Source organism: Cupressus sempervirens, chromosome 2 (genome assembly GCF_028749045.1).
Source record: "Cupressus sempervirens isolate cs-2001-9-10 chromosome 2, ASM2874904v1, whole genome shotgun sequence".
Classification (NCBI taxonomy): Eukaryota; Viridiplantae; Streptophyta; class Pinopsida; order Cupressales; family Cupressaceae; genus Cupressus; species Cupressus sempervirens.
The window spans coordinates 740925434-740946196 of record NC_143119.1 but is presented as its reverse complement, the minus strand read 5'-3'; the positions used below and the strand labels follow the sequence as shown (position 1 = coordinate 740946196).

At 34.0% G+C, this 20763-nt stretch overlaps 1 protein-coding gene across 1 annotated transcript in view; it reads left to right on the top strand.

The window, feature by feature from the left end:
* Positions 1-3767: 3767 nt before the first annotated feature.
* Positions 3768-20763, top strand: part of PGI1 (phosphoglucose isomerase 1) — a 29112-nt gene continuing 12116 nt past the window's right edge. The window contains exon 1 of the mRNA XM_089815258.1: positions 3768-4463. Coding sequence (XP_089671384.1) covers positions 3924-4463 — 540 coding nt within the window. The 5' untranslated portion in view covers positions 3768-3923. The remainder of the gene's footprint in view (positions 4464-20763) is intronic.

The window sequence follows — 20763 nt, the reverse complement described above, 5'->3', positions numbered from 1 at the left end:
TAGTATAACTAGAGATTAAATGAATGCCTTCTCTATTTTATGCTGGACTTATCTCTATTAGCATACATATGTTAGAATTTTGGATCATTACGACCTAGTTAATACCTTTAGGCAACTATGCCTCAATTCTTCTTTAGAAAAAGAGAAAATAAGGCTTCATTTGTGTATCTCATTCTACCCTATAAACATTTATAAGATAACCAATAATTTTACTCACATGATATGACTTCATGCATATAATATTATATTGTTAATTGATTTTGCTTCTATGTAGTATAATATACCTTATTTTGAGTTGTGTTCCTTGGATAATGCATATTGACAAATTTATGTGGTTGCACCTGGTGTAAGGGAACTATAAGAATACAATAATTCACTCTTAATGCATAACCATACCTTATAGTTGCATTTTTTTGGAAAAGAGAATAAAATATTGTTTCTACAAATGATAAAACTGCATTTAGGACTAGCAAATACCTAACCACACATCCTCACTCTACAAATTGAGCTAGATTTAGGGGATATCACATTTATAAGTTATTTCAAAACAACAATATATCTTGTGTTGACTGTAATAAAAGATTATATTGGTAGTAATATTCGATGATAAATAATTGAGGGAGTGTATGTTTCTATCCCTACCTTCACCATATAAGAAAGACTTTGTTGTATAGAGTAATAACTTAACTTTTAAGTAATAAGAAGTCAAGATAGGACTATATGCTTATTTTGATCATTTAGTTGGAAAATAAAACTTAAAAAATAACTAGATTAAATGTGTTCCATCTCACTTCATAAACTTTAGGAATACTTTAGCAATTTTAGAGTAATGCGATATTGAGAAGTTAGTAAAAGGATTAAGCTTACTCAAAAGTCTCTTTTTTCCTATATTGTAGAAAACAAATATTTTACACTTAAAAAAAGGTTTGAGAATTGAGTAATTCAAAACTAATTATACAAATAAGAATACCATAGGACCATATAAAGTTTTCTTTTGTCAAAATAAACTAAAAAGACTTATAGAGAAAATCAGTGATGCTTTGATCCAAGTGGATCTTGAAGACCTCAAAAATTCAACCCACTCAAAATCTACTAAAATTGGCATCAACGCATAGAGCATGATGGAGTGTTCCTGACACAACTTGAAACATGTCAAAAGGAGTCCATTTGCTCGAGACATGCTTAGTAAATGATTTGGTCAAATAGGCATAGAAGAGGTTGACCAAAAAGGTGAAAATTTGACCATTTTAAAATTGGTAAAAAATGGTCTCAAATTGAAGAGCTCATCAAAATCTTTTCAATGCTTTTTGAACGGATGAAATCCAAGTTATACGCAAAAGGTATGGTTGGTCAAAGTTACCTAGGAAAAAAGCTTGACTAGTGAAATAGTGACATCACGATGACATAAACACATAGTGAGTAGGTACAAACAATAGTTGAATGATGTCGACCAATCATATTTGGACACACATGGAGCAATAACAAGTTGACATGTGTCATCTATGAATCAATCAATATTTGACAATGACAAGTTGCATTTGACTTTGGTGTGCTGTGTGTGGTGGCAAAATGGTAGCTATGGGAGTCGACCATGGACTCTTCTATCCTCTAGTTTACCTCCAAATGGTGGTGACAACTTTGTTTCGTTATGTTATATAAGACAAAATATGTAAAAGACAAAAGTGCCTTTAGTGTGAGTTGAACCCACAACTGAGCATCCTCAAATACATTCTACACCATTGTCAGCGAATTTTGTTAAAGATTGTGTCCAATCGGTTATGTATGAGGAGTTAAGAACTATCCCTTTGTATTAATATTTCCCACCATTAGACCATTTGGGTATCTCAACTATTTTTAAGGTGATACTTAGTTTATTCATGGATAAGCTAAAGAAATGAGATTTTATTAAGGCTCGAACATTATGAGCCTTTTTTTAAAGACAAATTAAGGGATAAGTTTGTTTCAATATCTATTTTTATAAACAAAAATATGTTTAGGGATTATTTTTCTATGGTAAAATAGGAAAATGCTTATTTGGTTGTAAACCAAAAATGGCTATTTTCTTGTATAAAAGGGGAGATATCCCTTGTAAGTGGACAAGGAGACTTGGAGAAGCCTTTGTAAAAGATGACCTTGTCCCTCACCCCTAATAAGGGATGAGGTAGTCCCTTACCCAAGGCATCTTGCCTCATATCACATGTTTAATTTTTCCTTCTTGAGTCAACCCTTCTCATTTTTTGTTCTAAAATTATTATAAAAAAGGTTTTATCTCCTCATTTGGTAGTCCATTTACGATTCATAGTTAATGTAAGCTATTGCACACATTCATCAATCATCCGTTATCATTTTCAAGCATCCATTTGAGAGCAAGATTCATCCAAGGCATCATCTATTCAAGCAAGCTTTCAAGGAACATTCAAGAGTCCAACTGTCCAAGCATTCAAAATCACGTCTTCATTCATGAATCTATAAATTAGTATTAATGGATCTATTTGCTTTACATCATCATCTACATACAAGCATTGATACATCTTCGTGGAGAACAAATCTGAATCCTTCCACAAAGGTTTAAAAAATAAGGTGAATATTTACACGTCTTTCTTATTTATGCTTTATCATTTGAACGTTGATTCCTCAACTAGGGCTTGACCAATGCAAGTCCATCCCCACCCAAAAAATCCCATTTTCCCACTTGTAGGTGCAAATCTATAATTTTTTAGATCAAAGAACTTAGAATTTAGATCTAGGGTTTCATGTTGCAAACTCAACTTTGGATCTCAAAAATCTGTGCAGATCAGGTGAGGGATGGCCTTGTCCCTCACCCAAGTTGTCCCTGACCTCCAAGTCATCTCTATCCAGAGGTCCGAAGGTTCAGAAAATCTATAAATATTAGCTTGTAGATCCCATATCCTAAATAATTTCAAATTTTGACAAAATTTGACAACAATTTCACAAATTTTTCCTATACCTTGGCCCACAAGGTGAGGTTGGTACTTTACATTATCATTTCATCGTATTTATCATTTGGTTTAAAAAATGCATGGTTTTAGCTGTTATGGAAGTTCATTCATAATTTGCATCTTATTTGATCAATTTACTTGCATTTAGTAATCACTTAATCAAATCAACCTATAACATAATAATCAAGGGAAGGAACATTGATAGATAGTTGTCCTTGGAGTATAGATCTTGATAAGGGACTTAGATTTGACATTGACATCCTTTGCATCTTGCTACGGTTGTGCTGATCTAGTTTAGTCCCCTTTGAAGGGTTATACATCTTTGACCTTCTTTCACTTTCCCTAATACACCACTTAAAATTAGGGGTAATCAATATACATTTGCATCTTACCTATCCACACATATTGATATCATCATCACCCCCTTTCCCCTAATTTTCTTTGATGTTACAAATTTATCAATTCATTTAATTAAGAAGGTGACAGAAGATAGAATCAACATTTTAAAAAAACTTAAAAATTGATAACTCTAGTTCTCTTGACCCCTTAAATTTGCATTGCATGATCTCACAGATATAATTAAAATTCATTCATTCACAAGTGCCCCCAACTAACTCTCCACTTGCCCAATGAAATTTATTTAAAAATAAAGAATATAGTACAAAATAACCATTCCCTATTAAAACCGGGTCACAAGGAAAAACTGATGGCCGTCTTCTTTTTCCGACCCGGTCACAAGTTCCATATCGATCGATTTGACTTGAGAAATCGGTGAAAATATAAACAAAATTTGCTTACCACAGTTGGAAAAAGACGAAAAGAAGAATACCAGAGACGGACAAGACGAAACTTTGGGCGATGTAAGGCCGTAAGTCGTCTATCAAAACTTGCTTGGCCGCTCTGCATTTCATCAAATCAGTTGGCCATCAGGGGATCGAGTCTCCTTAGGCTCCAAGAACAACTATGATGGCCCAAAATCCTGTCTGTCTCAAATTCCGCGGGGGAGCACAGGCAACAGCCTGTGGAAAAAGCTGCTTGCTTCCCAGTGAGAGGATTTCGCCCAAGATTTCAAATTTCGGCATTATCAGCGTTAAAAAATGCCGTCTTGTGAGTGGAACTCGGGCTGCTGTGGCTGGAGAGGTTAATGTTCTTGATACAATTTCTCTGAAAAAGAAGAAAGGGCTGGAGACCGAGCCCACGGTCCTGTGGAATCGGTATCTGGATTGGCTTTATCAGCACAAGGAGCTCGGATTGTATATCGATGTCAGCCGAATTGGGTTTACCGATGAATTCGTGGAGGCGATGGAACCCAAATTTCAACGCGCTTTTAAGGCCATGGAAGAGCTTGAGGGTGGTTCGATTGCCAATCCGGACGAGGGTCGTATGGTCGGGCATTATTGGCTCAGGAAGTCCAGTATTGCTCCCAATCCTTTTCTGCGGAAGCAGATTGATAGAACGCTTGACGCCATCTGCGAGTTTGCCGACGATGTCATCTGTGGCAAGGTTGGTGGGTTTTCCCTTTCCTTCTTTTTGAATTTTGCCAAAAAGATTTTGATAGACTACGATTTTATTCAATCGCAGAGGCTTTTCTTATTCATGCATTTGTTCTTTGAGATTGCAAATGTGATTTTGTGTTTATGCTTTTCTAATTTCATTTAATTGTTTGGCAATTTCGGGTATCAAGCTTTTCAATGACTTAGATTTTCCTTATTTTTACGTGAACTCTTCTCCTTTATGTTGCTATCCACAACATACATAATCATATAATTAGATCATTTTTGAATTTTGAAATCAAAGGAAGTACAGAATCTTAATCAATTCACACATCATACGCAAGTTGAAGCAGTCGGATGATTATTTTATCGGCATTTGTCAATATTTTAATTCGGGCAAGGGTAAATGAGACGTCACCCAGCCCAGGTCAACTGGGGACACGGTTAGGGGCAATCTGGCAGGCATTATTTCCGATGCCCTTTGAGGGTGTCCTTCTCGGCCAGAACCTGCCAGAACCTTGTGGGTTGAATGTTGGTCTTCAGTATAACAATGCATCCAATCAATCATATAGCACAGAATTTTCAACAGTTTCGGCAAATATAAACTTAAATGAACAATTCTGCATATCTGCAAGGCAATCAAGAGTAGATTCTTTATTTTTTTGCCTAGTTCAAGGGAAATTCTGATATTCGTATATGCAGAGGCATGGGTATATTTGCTTTGACAGATTGGGAGCAGTAGACGTATAGACATAGCTGTAGCTGCATGCAATTTTGTGTAATCCAACTCTACAAGAGGGCCGCTATAGTTTGTGGAACCACAAACGTGAAATTTCTATTTATGTCTCCTAAATTGGTTAAGCTATGAAATTTCTATTTATGTTTCCTAAATTGGTTAAGCTATGCCACTGAGAAGCTGATCTGTTAAACGGAAGCTAGTCTGCACAGAAAAGAGTTAGGTATTCTGGTCAAACTATGGACTTTGTTTCTCACCAGTGTCAGGAGCTTCAAAACTTTGCGTTAGTACAAGTTCAAAGAAGATGTTTATAGTACTAGTTTTGCAGTCTCAGCAGAAATTGGAAGTGCTGAGAACTTAAAACTCTTTTGCATTGCCAATTTTCTGGATTGGGTGCATTGCTGTATTTGCGGCTGCTTTTTAAATTGCAACTCGATTGTTTTGAGACTTCATTGAGAGAATATCATTTTCTGGATATAATTTAAAATTTCTGATGATGGGCATTCGGTTTGTTTGAATTCAGAAATTGCATTCCTAAGATTCATGATATCTTAAGCTGAAAGAAAATGTGATGCAGGAGCATCTTGCATCACGAAATGGGGTGTGATTTAAAATTAAAAAAAAAAAAAAAGTGGAGGAGAGAGAAAGTGACGAAAATTAGAGGAAAAATTATTCAAAAAAACAGAAAATGGAAAAATGGAGAGAAAAGGCTCTATCATTTACCGAGGTGCATGGGTGACATAAAAAGAAAAATAAGAAAAAATGGTTGTTATTTCGTTTGTCGAGGTGTGTAGGTGGCATCTTAAGATTTTGTGGAAAGTTCCTTAAGTCATGCATTTAATATTTGTTGTGATCCACAAAGGCAATGTAAACTTCTAAATGGCCACATGGTGGTGCTTAGTTGTATTTGGGTCAGAATTAAATATTTGTTGCAAGGTAGTTGCAAATAACTTTTTATCCCACATTGGCTGTGTTTGTAACATCTTGGGTGGTAAGTGCCTATTTAAGCAAGGCATATGAGCATTTGTAATCAAGCTCTCAAGGTGTGATCTCTACTTAGTAGAAGCTTGGAGGGAAGGATGAAGTAGAGGAGCGAACTTTGAGAAGAGCTAGTAGCTGCGGCTTGGGAAACAAGGAGATTGCTTGGTGACTTGTGAGCACAAATTTAGATTTCCCTTGGAGGTTTCTAGCAGAGTGTGGATCTAGACTATCTAGGGTTTGGATTGGATCTTGAGGCTTTTGCAGAACTATTACTTGCCGTAACTGGGAAGGCCTTACAGCCTGACACATTGCATGCAATCGGTTATTTTATGAATAAAGAGTTGCGTTTGGTATCAGATCTTATATCTTGTGTATTGTGTGGTTATTTGCTGGGGGCTAGGACATCTCCTTTGGGGATTCTCCTGCCTTGTACTTTATCAAAATGAGCAATAGTGTCTAAGATAGCCCTCCAAATGATTGTGTGTGTTATATTTTGATCAATCTATTTATTGTTTATTCTGATTTGTTTTAAGGATGCACAAAATGGATTTGGTCCTCGACCTAAGTTGTCATTTTGTGTACATGTGTTGTCTTTGTTGTTCACCAATTGTTTTTTCACCCAGGCTTGGTATGCCTAGGCATGACCATATAAAATCATTTAATATAAGAAATATAACAAATAGCCAAAGAGATTTTTAATATTAGAAATATAATAAATAGCAACATCGTACACAAGTTTTACAAAATCAAATAGTTGATATTCAATATTAATAGTTGACAATAAATCAAAAAGTTTTATATGTTCAAATTATAGGAATAGTCAGCGGTTACTGATGTACTTAGTTTTAGGGTTATTTTAGGTCTTTTTATCTGTAACTGTTTAATTTTTCATCTTTCATTGAAATCATATGTTTTTTGTTTGGGGTTGTGAGTTACCCCATTACAGTACCAGACTGTGGGCCTCTTCTAGGGACAGAACTGGGCTGGGCCTACAGTCCAGGACTTCACTTCTGATGTAGCCAGTAACAGAGTGGAGCAGAGTATGCTTTGCTTTTGGTGCAAAAATTTATGTTTTGATAAATCATCATCTCTATTGACTAGAATGATGATGACAGTTTCTTATCTTTTCAACTAGAAAAAAGTACCATTCTCCTTGGTGAGCTTTTTTGCAATTGTGGAGCTGCCAATATAAAATTCCTTACTGTATTTGAAAACAAATATTGCATTACATGGGCACCATGGCCTACGTAGGGTGCATGGCAAGGACTCAAGCAAATGATAAGGTTGCTTACTCTTATTTGTATTTTTTTTATCAAATTTCTTGTGACTGCTCAAGTCTAGACGATATAACTTATCTAAGGAACTTTGTCAATGAATTGTGCCAGCCTGCCAAAGCGAGCTTTTCTTTTTTATGAAGGCATCAATTTTGCACCCATGAAAGTTATTGGGTAAGTTTCCTTAAATTTTAATTGCAACTGACTGAAGGAATTTAGAATGGAGTGCATCCTTTGTGATGATGGTTTTTGTAAAATTTTATTCTATACTTATCTAGATTTAATTTACAGACAACTTCAATTCTTGGGTTTGATATTTTTAGATTGTTTCATTTTTTTAATTTTTTTCGATAGGTAATCAGCCGAAGCCTAGATGATTTATTATTCATTTATTATTATTGTTAAGATTAATTATTATTGTGTTAATTTCAAATAGATTTGAACCCAAGACCTCCTCGATGAGGGGCTCTCAATTTGCCGATGCATTGTAGGCTCTTGCCTATTTTTAGAGTGTTTCATTGTATTATAACATTGGAATGATAAAATACTAAAATGACATCAAATCAAGTTGAAGGAAAAATTTGTAAAATGTCCTCATAAAATTATTGTCTATCCTTGAGCCTTTAAATCACCTTAGTGAGGAAACCATTGATGAATTTGTGGCAACAAATTTGATTTCTTTGGCATGCTTGCATTTAGATTGAAAACACAGCTCTTGTTCTCAAGCACAGCCATTGTTTTACAGGAGATGCTATTTTGAACTGGATTGTAGTTTGAAAACTCAGATTTGGTAATACATAGGCAGACCCTGAAAACACTAAAAACTTAGTCAGAAAAACCTTGGCAAGTCTTTGGAATATAAAAAATGCATGGATATAAAATAATCTAAAACACCTGCAGAATAAATGAATTTGCAAAAGTCAAAAGCAGTTCCTCCTTCATTTATAGAATAAGAACGAGTTTAATTAAAACATGGGTCCAAAGTTGGACTCAATGAAAAGTATGTGTTCAGCTTTTGGATCCAAGTTCTATCTGAGGTTTTGTTGTACTCATTGAATGCAGGAACCATTATCTTTCGTAGCTTGATTTGAAGGCCTTTGCGAGGCTTGCTTGTAGAGGTTTAGCTTGCGTTTATAAATTTGGTTTCATGTATAAAAAATATAATGAGAGAAATATCCAATTTGGATTCTTTTAAACTCTTTGCTCTGTAATCTACTAGGAGGTCACTCAAATCGTCCTCATGCTGATTGTTATAAGTTTGTTCTGTGTCATGACTTATTTTGTACCTGTGACAATTTGTCAGAATGTTCTTGTTTATTTCTTTAGATGAAGATGGTCCTTGTGTACCATTACTTAGTGGGTAGCCTGATTAGCCTTCTTACAATTTAAATTTTAAACCCTAATTGAGAAATGTAAGATGAATTAAATCCATTCCCAATAGAGCACATTACAAGTGGTAACAGAGCATGATCCTGCCATCCTCCAGGGTAAAAAGATAAAATGTAGAACCATTCTAATGAAAACGAATCTACATGTATATACGTGTATACGTGAAATTATACTAATAAAGAATTGATCATACATAAATGAATTAACCTAACAATGTGTGTATTATGTGTTTACTCTATGTATGCTTCATGTCTTCATGCATTAGAGGTTATGTTTCATGTATGCTTCATGTCTTCACATATTCATGCATATTCTTTCAAATGTATATCTTATTTGGTTGATCTAGAATAGTAATACTCAAAAATATGAATTTTTAGATATTAGAGTTTCCTAGCTACTTGCAGTGAAAGACTTGTAAAGATTAATATTGCTTGAGGACAAGTAATTTTGGGGAGGGTAGGACTGTGATGTGCCCTATAGTTTTACATTAAATCATTTTAATATTTGCAAGAGAAATATTTTATAAAATAACTAATATTGTAAATAAATACATTATATATTGATCATCAAAATAAATAATTATTAATTAAAAAAATATAATCATAATAAATATCTATTTAATTCTATATTTAATAAAACATAATAAAATATATATTTAACTAACAAACTTGATTATTATTAACTAATTATTATCAAATAGCATGTCTATTCTCCATAAGATGCAACTCTTTGGTGCCTAGGATGTTTAATGAAGATCAAAATCATTGCTTTCACCATCAAACATTTCTTATTATCATATCTGCTATTCTATGGAAGAAGAGTAGATTGTAAATACAATTATTACTCATCATAAAGTAAGGATGATTTATATCAATGAATATAAAGAAAACAAAATGATTATCAATAGAGGAGATGAATTATTTGCAATGCTGGCAAGCACTGTTTTTGACAACAATTAATGCTGTAACGTACTAATGAGAAATACTGATCTACAGAAAAATACTAAATAAGAATTATATATATTCATTTGTGTAAAATAAACATATTCATAACAAACTAATAAAATTACATGTATCCAAATCCTATTGCTATTGACATATAGAAGGCAAGCTGTAATGCTACCAAGGAGGGGCTTGTATAAATCCAAGCAATGGATCTTTTCACCCAGATAGGGTGTGGATCAACAACCCCAAGTGCCTTGTGGGCATTGTCCCAAGAAAGGCTCAAGGACTTTGAGGGAATCCATTGCAAAGTTGGTATCTAGGCAACTTGGTTAACAACTACTCCTTCTATCTTGAGCTGGAATGACACTAAGGTTGTATTACGAAGTAATTGGTAAAATACTTGCTTGTTATTAACAGAGACCAAGATGTCATTTTATACAAATGAATGGAACGATATTTCTTTAGAAAATGATCGTAAAGAATAGAAACATTCTATTCTAGTTATTAGTTATCTACAACTAACTTAAATATTAGAAACATTCTAATATTTACAAATAAATTACCATTAACTAATAATAGACTATTATCTATTATCGTAATACCCTCCCTTAATGGTTAATTTATCCACAACACCAAGTTATCCTCTAAATTTGACAAACTTATCAGGACCAGGAGGCTTGGTGAGAATGTCTATGGTTTGATCTATGGTAGGAACATATTGCAAGTCTATTGTTCCGTCTTCAACCAGCTGTCATATGTAGTGACAGTTAACATCCACATGCTTGGTTCGTTCATGGAACATCCACAGGCTTTGATACCATATTACGGAGTAATGGGTAAAATACTTGCTTGTTATTAATAGAGACCAAGAGGTCATTATATACAAATGAATGGAAGGATGTTTCTTTAGGAAAATATCATAAAGAATAGAAACATCCTATTCTAGCTATCAGTTATCAACAGCTAACTTAAATATTAGAAACATTCTAATATTTACAATAGTTTACAAATAGTCTATTATTAACTAATTATAGACTATTATCTATTATTCTAATAGGTTGGACATAAGTGTTAAAGAAAACCTAATAAGATGACTGACTAATCCTATTGGGGATGTTACAATTCAAACCCTAATTGAGAAATGTTGGATAAATTAAGTCTAGTCCCAATTGGGGACATTACATTATATCTTCTTGACTACTATTGCAAAATTGAACTAGTAGTGATTATTGGAGGGTTACGGTGTCAAAACCTACAATGGTTGACTCGTGGGTTTTCATTTTAGGCATAAGAAGATGACTGTGGCTTTGTGACTTACAAAAAATGGGGTTCTAGTGTATGTTTGTAATTTTCACAATAAAGAAAACTATGTGGGGAAGTTGGTGCCTTCATCCTCTCTAGGTGAAGGTACCATTCAGCATAGACCGATGGATTTGTGACGTGCTTAACCACCTCGTGTGGATCCTTGTCTTTGACTGTTGTAACGTTCATTGATAGCTCGAGCTTTTGGTGTAATGACAGTGGTGATTCCAATAAGTGGTATTAGAGCATTGGGCTACGGTTTTAAATCCCTTGGGCCATGTTGAGTAGGGGATTGTTGGGAGGTTGGTGCTTCCATCTCCTCTAGGTGAAGGTACCATTCAACATAGACTGATGGATTTGTGACATGTGCTTAATTGCCTCTCATGGATCCTTGTCTCTAGCTATTGTGCCGTTCATTGACAACTCGAGCTTTTGGTGTAATAGCAGTGGTGATTCTAACAAACTCATCCTTCTAGTTCTTGGTGTTGTCTAATATTTACTTCCATTCAGGTGGTTTTGAATTGTGCCTTTAAATCATTGCAAACAAGTCCCTAAATGGAGAGAACCACCTTAACTAATCTTCCACCCCTCCACAAATTTTTAACCAAAAATTTAGTTGTTTCCTTGCACCTACCTATTTTATAGGCACTATAGATGGGCTTGACTACCGAAGAACCAACTAGAAGAGTATTGGCTAAGTAATTGAGACAATTATTCCCTTTGAATGCTGATCAAGACTAAGTCAACTTTGTTTGTATTGTATTGACAAGTTCAAGGCTATGTGTTTGTCAAAAGGGGCACATACAAAATTTGTAAGATTATTCAACTTTAGGTGCCACCAAAGTTTGGTTTTTGAATTTTTTTCATTGTGGAGTGGTTTTTGATTTTTTTTCATCTTGGAGTCATAGTTTGACAAGCTTACATTCTAATCAATTGATGGATTGAAAAGGGTTCCATGCCATGTGTTACAAGAAAATATGTTTTGTTTTGCTAGTGGATGTGTGTCGCCATGATAAAATATCCTTCACATACATGAACATAGCGTAGAATTAGCAATGAGCAACAATGACAGAGTTGGCACCAATCTATTGATGCTAAATATTAGTTTGGTGTTTATCAAGTTGAAGACAATTAGTGCTATATGAAGCCCATAGAAATCATGGTGATGCAAATGAAAATGTGTTGAGTCTTGAAGAGGAATTGATTGGTGTTGGTGCAGGGACCTAATTGCTATTTCAATATTGGCATGTGCATAGTGATTAAGATTGTAAGGTTTGTCTATGAAGGTAGCCACCCAATATTTGGAGGCCTAATGTAAAGCACAATAACAAGAGAGAAATAATATGACAAGAATAAACTGTATTCTTACTAAGAATGCAATATAATTGATCTAGTGGAGGACTGAATTAACTTAATGCACATCATTGAATCATTACAAAGGAGACCCCTTGGTTAAATAGACCAAGCTAAGAACATAGGAGTGCTAAAAATTATGATGAGTGTGGTGATCTAATGACATGATGTATAAAGTTATAACTTTATCACACACATAAGGTGGAGAAGTGAAGTGTCACATGTCCACCAAAGGTGGATCACTCCAAGGTGGAAAGGAGTTTGTGGAGCACATCCACTAAAGGCGGATCACCCTCAAGATGTCGAAAAGTGAGAACGTAATAGCTCCATCAAAGGTGGATCACCCTCAAAATGTGGAGAAGTGATAAAGTTATAAGTCCACCAAAGGTGGAAGTCCCACTTAAGGTGGAAAAGTGATATGTGATAACATCACCGAAAGTGGAATAGTACTTTGTGGTTCCTAAGTAAACTTAAGAAAACTCTGGCATGGGCAGTGACAGATTTTAATGTGGTTGCTGGTTCAACTGATTTTGAATTCACAACTATCATTTACCCTCCACGAGCAAGCAATAGTCCCAAATTGTGTTTGCTTCAGGGAAAATGCAATGTGTCAGTACCTTGAAATTTAAAATTGTGATTGTTAGGTATTTTAAAATTTAATTGTGTTTGGAGCACTTTGCACATGAAATTGACCCACTTAATCCTTTAAATATAATGGCAAGAGCTTATTGTTATCCTATTTCCAGCAATCAGGCCTGTCTTAAGTTGAAATGAGCCGAAACCCAACTAAAGAGCACTGAAGTGTTGTTAGTTTGACCCATTTAGAAAATGAGCTGCTTGAGCAATAAACACCATAAGGGCTTTAGCAAAAGCCATCCAGTTTGCAACATGTTAGCTTCCTTAAGAACCTAGGATGTGTACCTTGCATATAAGGACTCGAGGATAAACTCTTATAATAATTGTGTATGCAATACTATAAACTCAACATTACTTGCTGTAAATCAAATTTACACATTTAGCAATAACAATTTTCCTTTGGAAAAGAGAGGAAGTGCAAGAGCTGATCGGCTTTTAATAATCATCATTTCTTAATTGCAGCAACTCAAATAGACTTTAAGCTGAAACATACTTTTATCTTTATCACTATTGTGGTAAGAAAAACAAGTACTGAAGTAAATAACAGAACCTAATACAATTCTGAATCATGTTGAAGTGTTTCCAAATACATCTATCTGCTAGAGAGGGGAGACATCATCAAGGTGCTTTACTCCCAACCATGAGACAAATTATTTCCTGCACAGTATCCAATTGGAGAATGGCCTTGCCTTGCTCAAGGGTGTAACATCTGATGGATTAAATGCCATTATATATATATATATATATATATATATATATATATATATATATATATATATATATATATGAGATATAATTTATATTATTATGTGTTCTTTATATTGAGATATAAGGTCATTATTATATGAGAAAAAGTAATTACACACACACGCGCGCACTCCCACGCACACGCACACGCACGCGCACACACACGCACACACCCACGCACACACACACAGATATATATATATATATATATATATATATATATATATATGAGATATAATTTATATTATTATGTGTTCTTTAAATTGAGATATAAGGTCATTATTATATGAGAAAAAGTAATTACACACACACAAAATAATGAGAAAAAGTAATTACACACACACACGCACATGCACCACGCACACACACGCACACGCACGCACACACGCACCCACACGCACGCACACACACACACACACGAGATTTAAATTCGTTATTATTATTAACTATTTGATTAATGAAGGGACATGTCTATTCATGCCCTATTCTCTCTTTATATATAAATCTAAGAGGATGTTGCATTTGGAACACACATACCAACAAATGGCAATGCTTAGTACCATAGTTTGCAAACTCTCCGAGTACTCTCAAGTTTTTCTGCTAGGCGAGTACTCTCAAGGTTAACTCTCGCATATTTATAGATGTTAAAAATATAGGTAAATATGTTGATGCAGGGAAAACATTGGATTAGATGCATTTTTCACATCATTATAGTGCTATAAAACTATACATGTTCTCCATTGAAATGTCAATTACTAATTTAATACATTTTGTAATTGTATTCTACAAAATAATATATTTTTCTTTAAGAGATTTTAAATTTTAGTACTTTCTGAGTTGTCGAGTTTTCCTCGAGTTTTTGTTGAGTATATGTCGAGTTTTTTCCGAGTTTAAAATTTTGGGCTTGTTGAGTACTCTCCGAGTCCAAGTCTACAAACTATGCTTAGCACATTTACAACATATTTGAATAAATCCAACATGGTATCAGAGCCACTTGGTCTTAGGGATCTTTCAAAAGATCAAATCTGAATTAAACATCTACCTTGATCAAATTGCTATCGAAGATGATATCCTACCATTTGATATGCCTTGAATGGTATGAGATCGCTGTCAACAAGGGATTATTTTGCAGATGATATGGAACACAGCTTGTAAAATCGCATCATTACAATATGGTGCCAAGAGATATCAATGTCTTCGGAAATGGACAAATGTTTACTTTTGGGAAATTTCTTCTATGACTCCTGATATCAAATCATTGACTTGGGAGTAATTGGTGCTTCCACAAAATAGATTTGGAAGGGGCTCGGCGACATACTCCAAAGGCAAATCACGGTATCCTTTTGAAATGATTCAGTTGACAAGAAGAGTTGACGACCTAAAGGGGGCTTTACTCGCATTTCGATCACTCAATGTAGAGAAGCATTCGTTGTTCATCGATCAGAAATCACATTTAATTTTCTAATTTTTTTTGTTTTCAACTAGGCATCCACTAAAATCGATTTCAGTCACATTTGTTAGCACTTTTATGACAAAATTCATGCATTGATCAATTTTGGACTATTATTTTTTCACAGTATTGTACCAGAATGACAAACGAAGGCCACAAGATGCGGAAGAAAAATCTTTAGGAGGATGTTGTGGCTTTGTTTGTTCTGGTCAGTGATAAAAATAGGCCTTCCAGCTTGGTCTATAGTATGATTTTGCACGAGTTCCCATTGTCTGGTAGCTGTGATGTTGATTTGGTTTATATAGTATTAGAAACTTGAGAATGGCAATGGAAAATTTAACAAGGAAAGATTTGATGTTCATCAATGTCTAACGATGGTTGGTAGATTTGATGAGGCTGTAGAAGCTATGAAGATTATGGAGGAGGCCGGTTTTGTGCCAAATAACAACATTTATTAAGGGCAAGAGCAGTATAATAGTACATGCATTGAGAATGAACATGGCATCCATGTAATACAAGTAAAGACTTAACATAAAATAAGGAACCATTAAGTGTATAAGCATCGGGCCCCACAGAGGTAAACTAAGGTAATGCGGTTCCTTTACATAAGTGAGGCTCTATTTATAAAAATATAGTGTCATTATATATACGATGAGATGTAAATTAAAATATAGATTGAATAATATATCTAGAAATTTGAATATATGCATATATGTTCAAAGTATATATTTAGTTAGATATTTATCTATATTTTATTGGACTGATCTTATATTATCATGCAAAATTATTGAGTATTTTATTTATCTATTCACTGTAGGCTCTCCCTTGTATTTCTATAAGAATTATTTGCCTTGATCTTCCTCTGAGAATGTTATTGCAGGAAGAGGGAGATTGAGATTCAGAGGGGGCCTGCCATTTTGCTAGAGGCAACCTTGAAAGAGAGGGTTCAAATAGAGGATACGATCTAGTTAACCTTCGGTGATCTCGATCATATTGATTCAGAGGGAGTAAACCATGTTGAGACGGATTCTCTAAAAAATTGGAGTAGTCAAGAGGATTGTAGTTTATGAATATATCTCATGATTATGGGATTCAATGGACCCAACCCCTGTGTACATCACGAGGAAGTGATGACTTCCAAATGATGTCACTTGTATTTGTAGAAGTTACTGTAAGGTGACGATTTTACAATAACTTGTATTATGAGATCAAACAAATTGAGTGTATGTTGAACGTCTTGCATCTCAATACTCTGGAAGGCCATTACTCAAAGAGTACTTGGTGAATATCATTGATATTCTGGGATGCCAATACTCTTGATATTAGATGTGATATCAAAACCTTTCGAGTACTTGGTGAATATCATTGATATTCTGTGAGGCCAATACTCTTGATATCAGATGTGATATCAAAACCTTTTGAGTACTTGGTGAATATCATTGATATTCTGGGAGGTCAATACTCTTGATATCATATGTGATATCAAACCTTATTTGGGTACTTAGTGAATATCATATGTTGATATTTTGGAAGACCAGTACTCATGATATCAAATGCAATATCAAATGGTGGAAATCTTCTGAGATATCAAATGAGATATCCTTAAAATTATTATTTGTAATATTACGTTGATGTTATATTTATTTTTATGTCTTTATCCTTCTAAGCTAAGAGGGAGTGTTGATGTTTGATAGCTTTAGTTGGATAAACCTATAGATATTTATATATGAGATATAATTTATATTAACGTGTTCTTTATATTGAGATATAAGGTCATTATTTTATGATAAAATTATATATATATAAATGAGATTAAATTTGTTATGATTATTAATTATCTGATCAATGAATAGACGTGTCCCATGAAGGGACATGTCTATTCATGGCCTATTCTCTCTCTATAAAAATATAAGAGGATGTTGCATTTGGAACGCACATACCAACAAATGGCAGTGTTGAGTACATTTACATACCATGTTGATTTTGTGATTGTTGCAAATGTAATAGCATTGCTTGATGGGTATGTGTTTTTCAAATGCAACAACCTCTTATACTTATATTGAGCATAAGCCATGAATAGAAATGTCCTTTCGTGGGACATGTCTATTTGTTATTCAGAGAAATGAATATAATAAATAATTTAATTATACACACACACACACACACACACACACACACACACACATACATATACATATATCTCATATAACAATAACCTTATTTCTCAAATATAATGAACATATATATAAATTATATCTCATATATAATTATATATAGGTTTATCTTATTGAAGCTATCAAACATCAATACTCCCTCTTAGCTAGGGAGGATAAACACAAGACATATTACGTCGTTGGTAATATTAGGAATGATAAAACATCTTTAATCAGAAGATATCCACCATTTTGATGACATGAGTATTGGTCTCCAAAATATCAACATATGATTTTCACCAAATACTCAAATAAGGTTTGAAATCACATCTGATGTCATGAGTATTGGTCTCCCAGAATATTGATACATGATATGCACCAAGTACTTAAAATTTTTTGATTACATCTAATATCATGAGTATTGGTCTTCCACAATATCAACACATGATATTCACCAAATACCCTTTAAGTAATGGCCTTCTAGAATGTTGTGATGCAATATTTTTAACAAGTACTGTGAGCAATGGCCTTCCAAGACATCAAGTTGCATGATATTCACCAAGTACTCTGTGTAATGGCCTTCTAGAACATTAATTTGCATAGCATTCACCATGTACTCAAAAAAATGTTTATAAGTTAAGTGCACACACTTTCACATAATGTTTACCATATATACATCCACCATGCAAAGTATAATCTATCATGATTTTCATAGACATCATAAGATATCCATCATAATAGGAAACTAAGTTATTCTAAGATCATCACCTTTCAATAACTTCTGCAAATATAAGTGTTGATCGTTTGGAAGTTGTCACTTCCTCATGATGTACATAGGGGGTAGGCCCATTAAATCATGCAATCACATTCATAATACAAAAAGTTTACATGAAATCAAAACTCCCTCTGAATCTGATATGATCAAGATCTTCAAATTGAAACGTATCCTCTATCCACCCCTTCAGATAGATGTGTCAAACTCCCTCTAAACATCAATCTTCTGAGCTCCTTTGAAGAAGTGTCAAACTCCCTTTGAATCTGATATCAATCCTTTTTTTCCAACAAGAAAATTCTTGGAAAAGATCAAGGCAAATAACTCTTATAGTATGTATAGAAATACAAATAATGAGTAGATAAATATAATACTCAATAATAATATATATTCATCTCATATGTGTCAAATCATATACTATCTTCATATGCCAAATCAAACAAATACCTAATACTTATCTTTATTGCATGTTGATAATTAAGGTCTATGTCATGTAGTCAAGGCCCAAGTGCTCTCCAATGTCGCTGTGCACCCAAGGAAGCTACAAAATCGGAATGATAAACTTCTTGGTCTTTATGATAATAATGGTAGTGCTCATTTCATCAATGAATGTGACAATGCGATTTTAATTCACAAAAATAGGGATGAGCATGCTGGTCCACTTGACCAAGTGCAGATACTTGTTAGGAAAATCCCATCCCTATGTACAACATCTCCATTATCGGTAACCATTATCAATTCACAATCCTGGTACGATCGGCGGATTCCTTACTCAACCCTTGCTGACTCAGGTCTTGAATATCTACATCGATTGCTAAGTCAATATTGCTAAGTAATATCTTCTTCATATTGATATCTTGTAAACAGATTTGGCTTTGGCTGACATGGACAATGTTTAATACCAGATCTGATACCATACTGCACTTTTCAGGGAATGAGTGTATCCTTTTTAATAATACTTATTTTATAGTGTTAGTTTCATCATTACATATCGTATTTTTTTCATTTTAATTAATTTCTTTTTATCACAGCATGAATTTGTGGTTAACTCCCGATGGCAAAATCGCACAAGGACTTTCAAACCTTAGCAAAGATGAATATCTTTGAGTGGATATCTGCTACATAATTGGTCTTTGATTGTCATCTAAATTGACGATTGTTGGTCCTTTACATCATCGGTCCTTGTCGCCGACCATTATACTCATCGTTGCCTTCAAATTAACTCGCTTTATATAGTATATGTTCGTGTGGCCCCTTCTATATGTTGGCAACCATTGTTCCATTACAGGACTTCCAATTGGGCACTAGCTTTAAAGCTTTAAATTTCTTTCCATGGATATTAGGGATCTGGATCAACACAGCAGTATTTGCATGGCAGTTGACACATTTTAATTATAAATCGATGCACGCAACATTGTATGGCCAGGTCTCATTCTCTTCAAACTAATTTATCACTAAAGTAAGATGAGCCCTATGATGAATTAAATTTTGTGAATGTTCTTCTCAAATAATTTGATCAATGTCATGAAGTACTTTTTGTACTTCTATTATTTGTGAAATCTCATAGGCAGGTAGGTAACCTGCTCTAATACCATGTTGAATTTCATTGATCTGCTGCAAATGTATTAAGCATTGCATTATTGGTTATGTGTCTTCCAAATGCAACATCCTCTTAGATTTATATATAGAGAATAAGCCATGAATAGACGATTTATATATAGAGAATAAGCCATGAATAGACACGTCCCTTCATGGGACATGCCTATTCATTAATCATATAGTTAATATAATAACAAATGTAATCATATATATATACATACATTTTTCTCATATAATAATAATCTTATATCTCAAATATAAAGAACACAAATAAATTATATCTCATATATAATAGGTTTATTTGACTGAAGCTACCAAACATCAACACTCCGTCTTAGCTTAGAAGGATAAACACAGAAGAATAAATATTACTTCAACGTAATATTACAAATGGCAATTTTAAGAATATTTCATTTGATATCTAAGAAGATTTCCACCATTTGATATCACATTCAATATCATGAGTATATGTCTTTTAGAATATGAACACATAATATTCACAAATACCCAAATAATGTTTGATATTACATCTGATGTTACGGCAGTTTGATCCTTTATTTAGATGTCATACCTTATACTTGATCATATTCCCCTTCTTTTCTTGGAGGACAACGACTCCTACATCAACTTGTTGTTAGGATTAAAGAGACATAAATAACAATTACATGCAAACATAACCAATATTAGAAAATAATAAGCCAAGTAGAAGAGAACAAAACACAAAGATTTAACGTGGTTCATCCCTGGGCTACATCCACCAACAACGAGTCTAATATTCTTATTATCCAGTGATTACAACTTGATTCCAATCTGTAATCCCCTACAACTCAATATTGCCACAAGAAGCTACAATCTCATCATACATTATGAAATCCCTAACCGTAAGCCATTTTATACAAGCTTTTTGCCGCTTAAAAAATTATGGCTAGAATAAGTTGCCCAATAGAAAAATAGCAGCCAACGCCTTTTACATT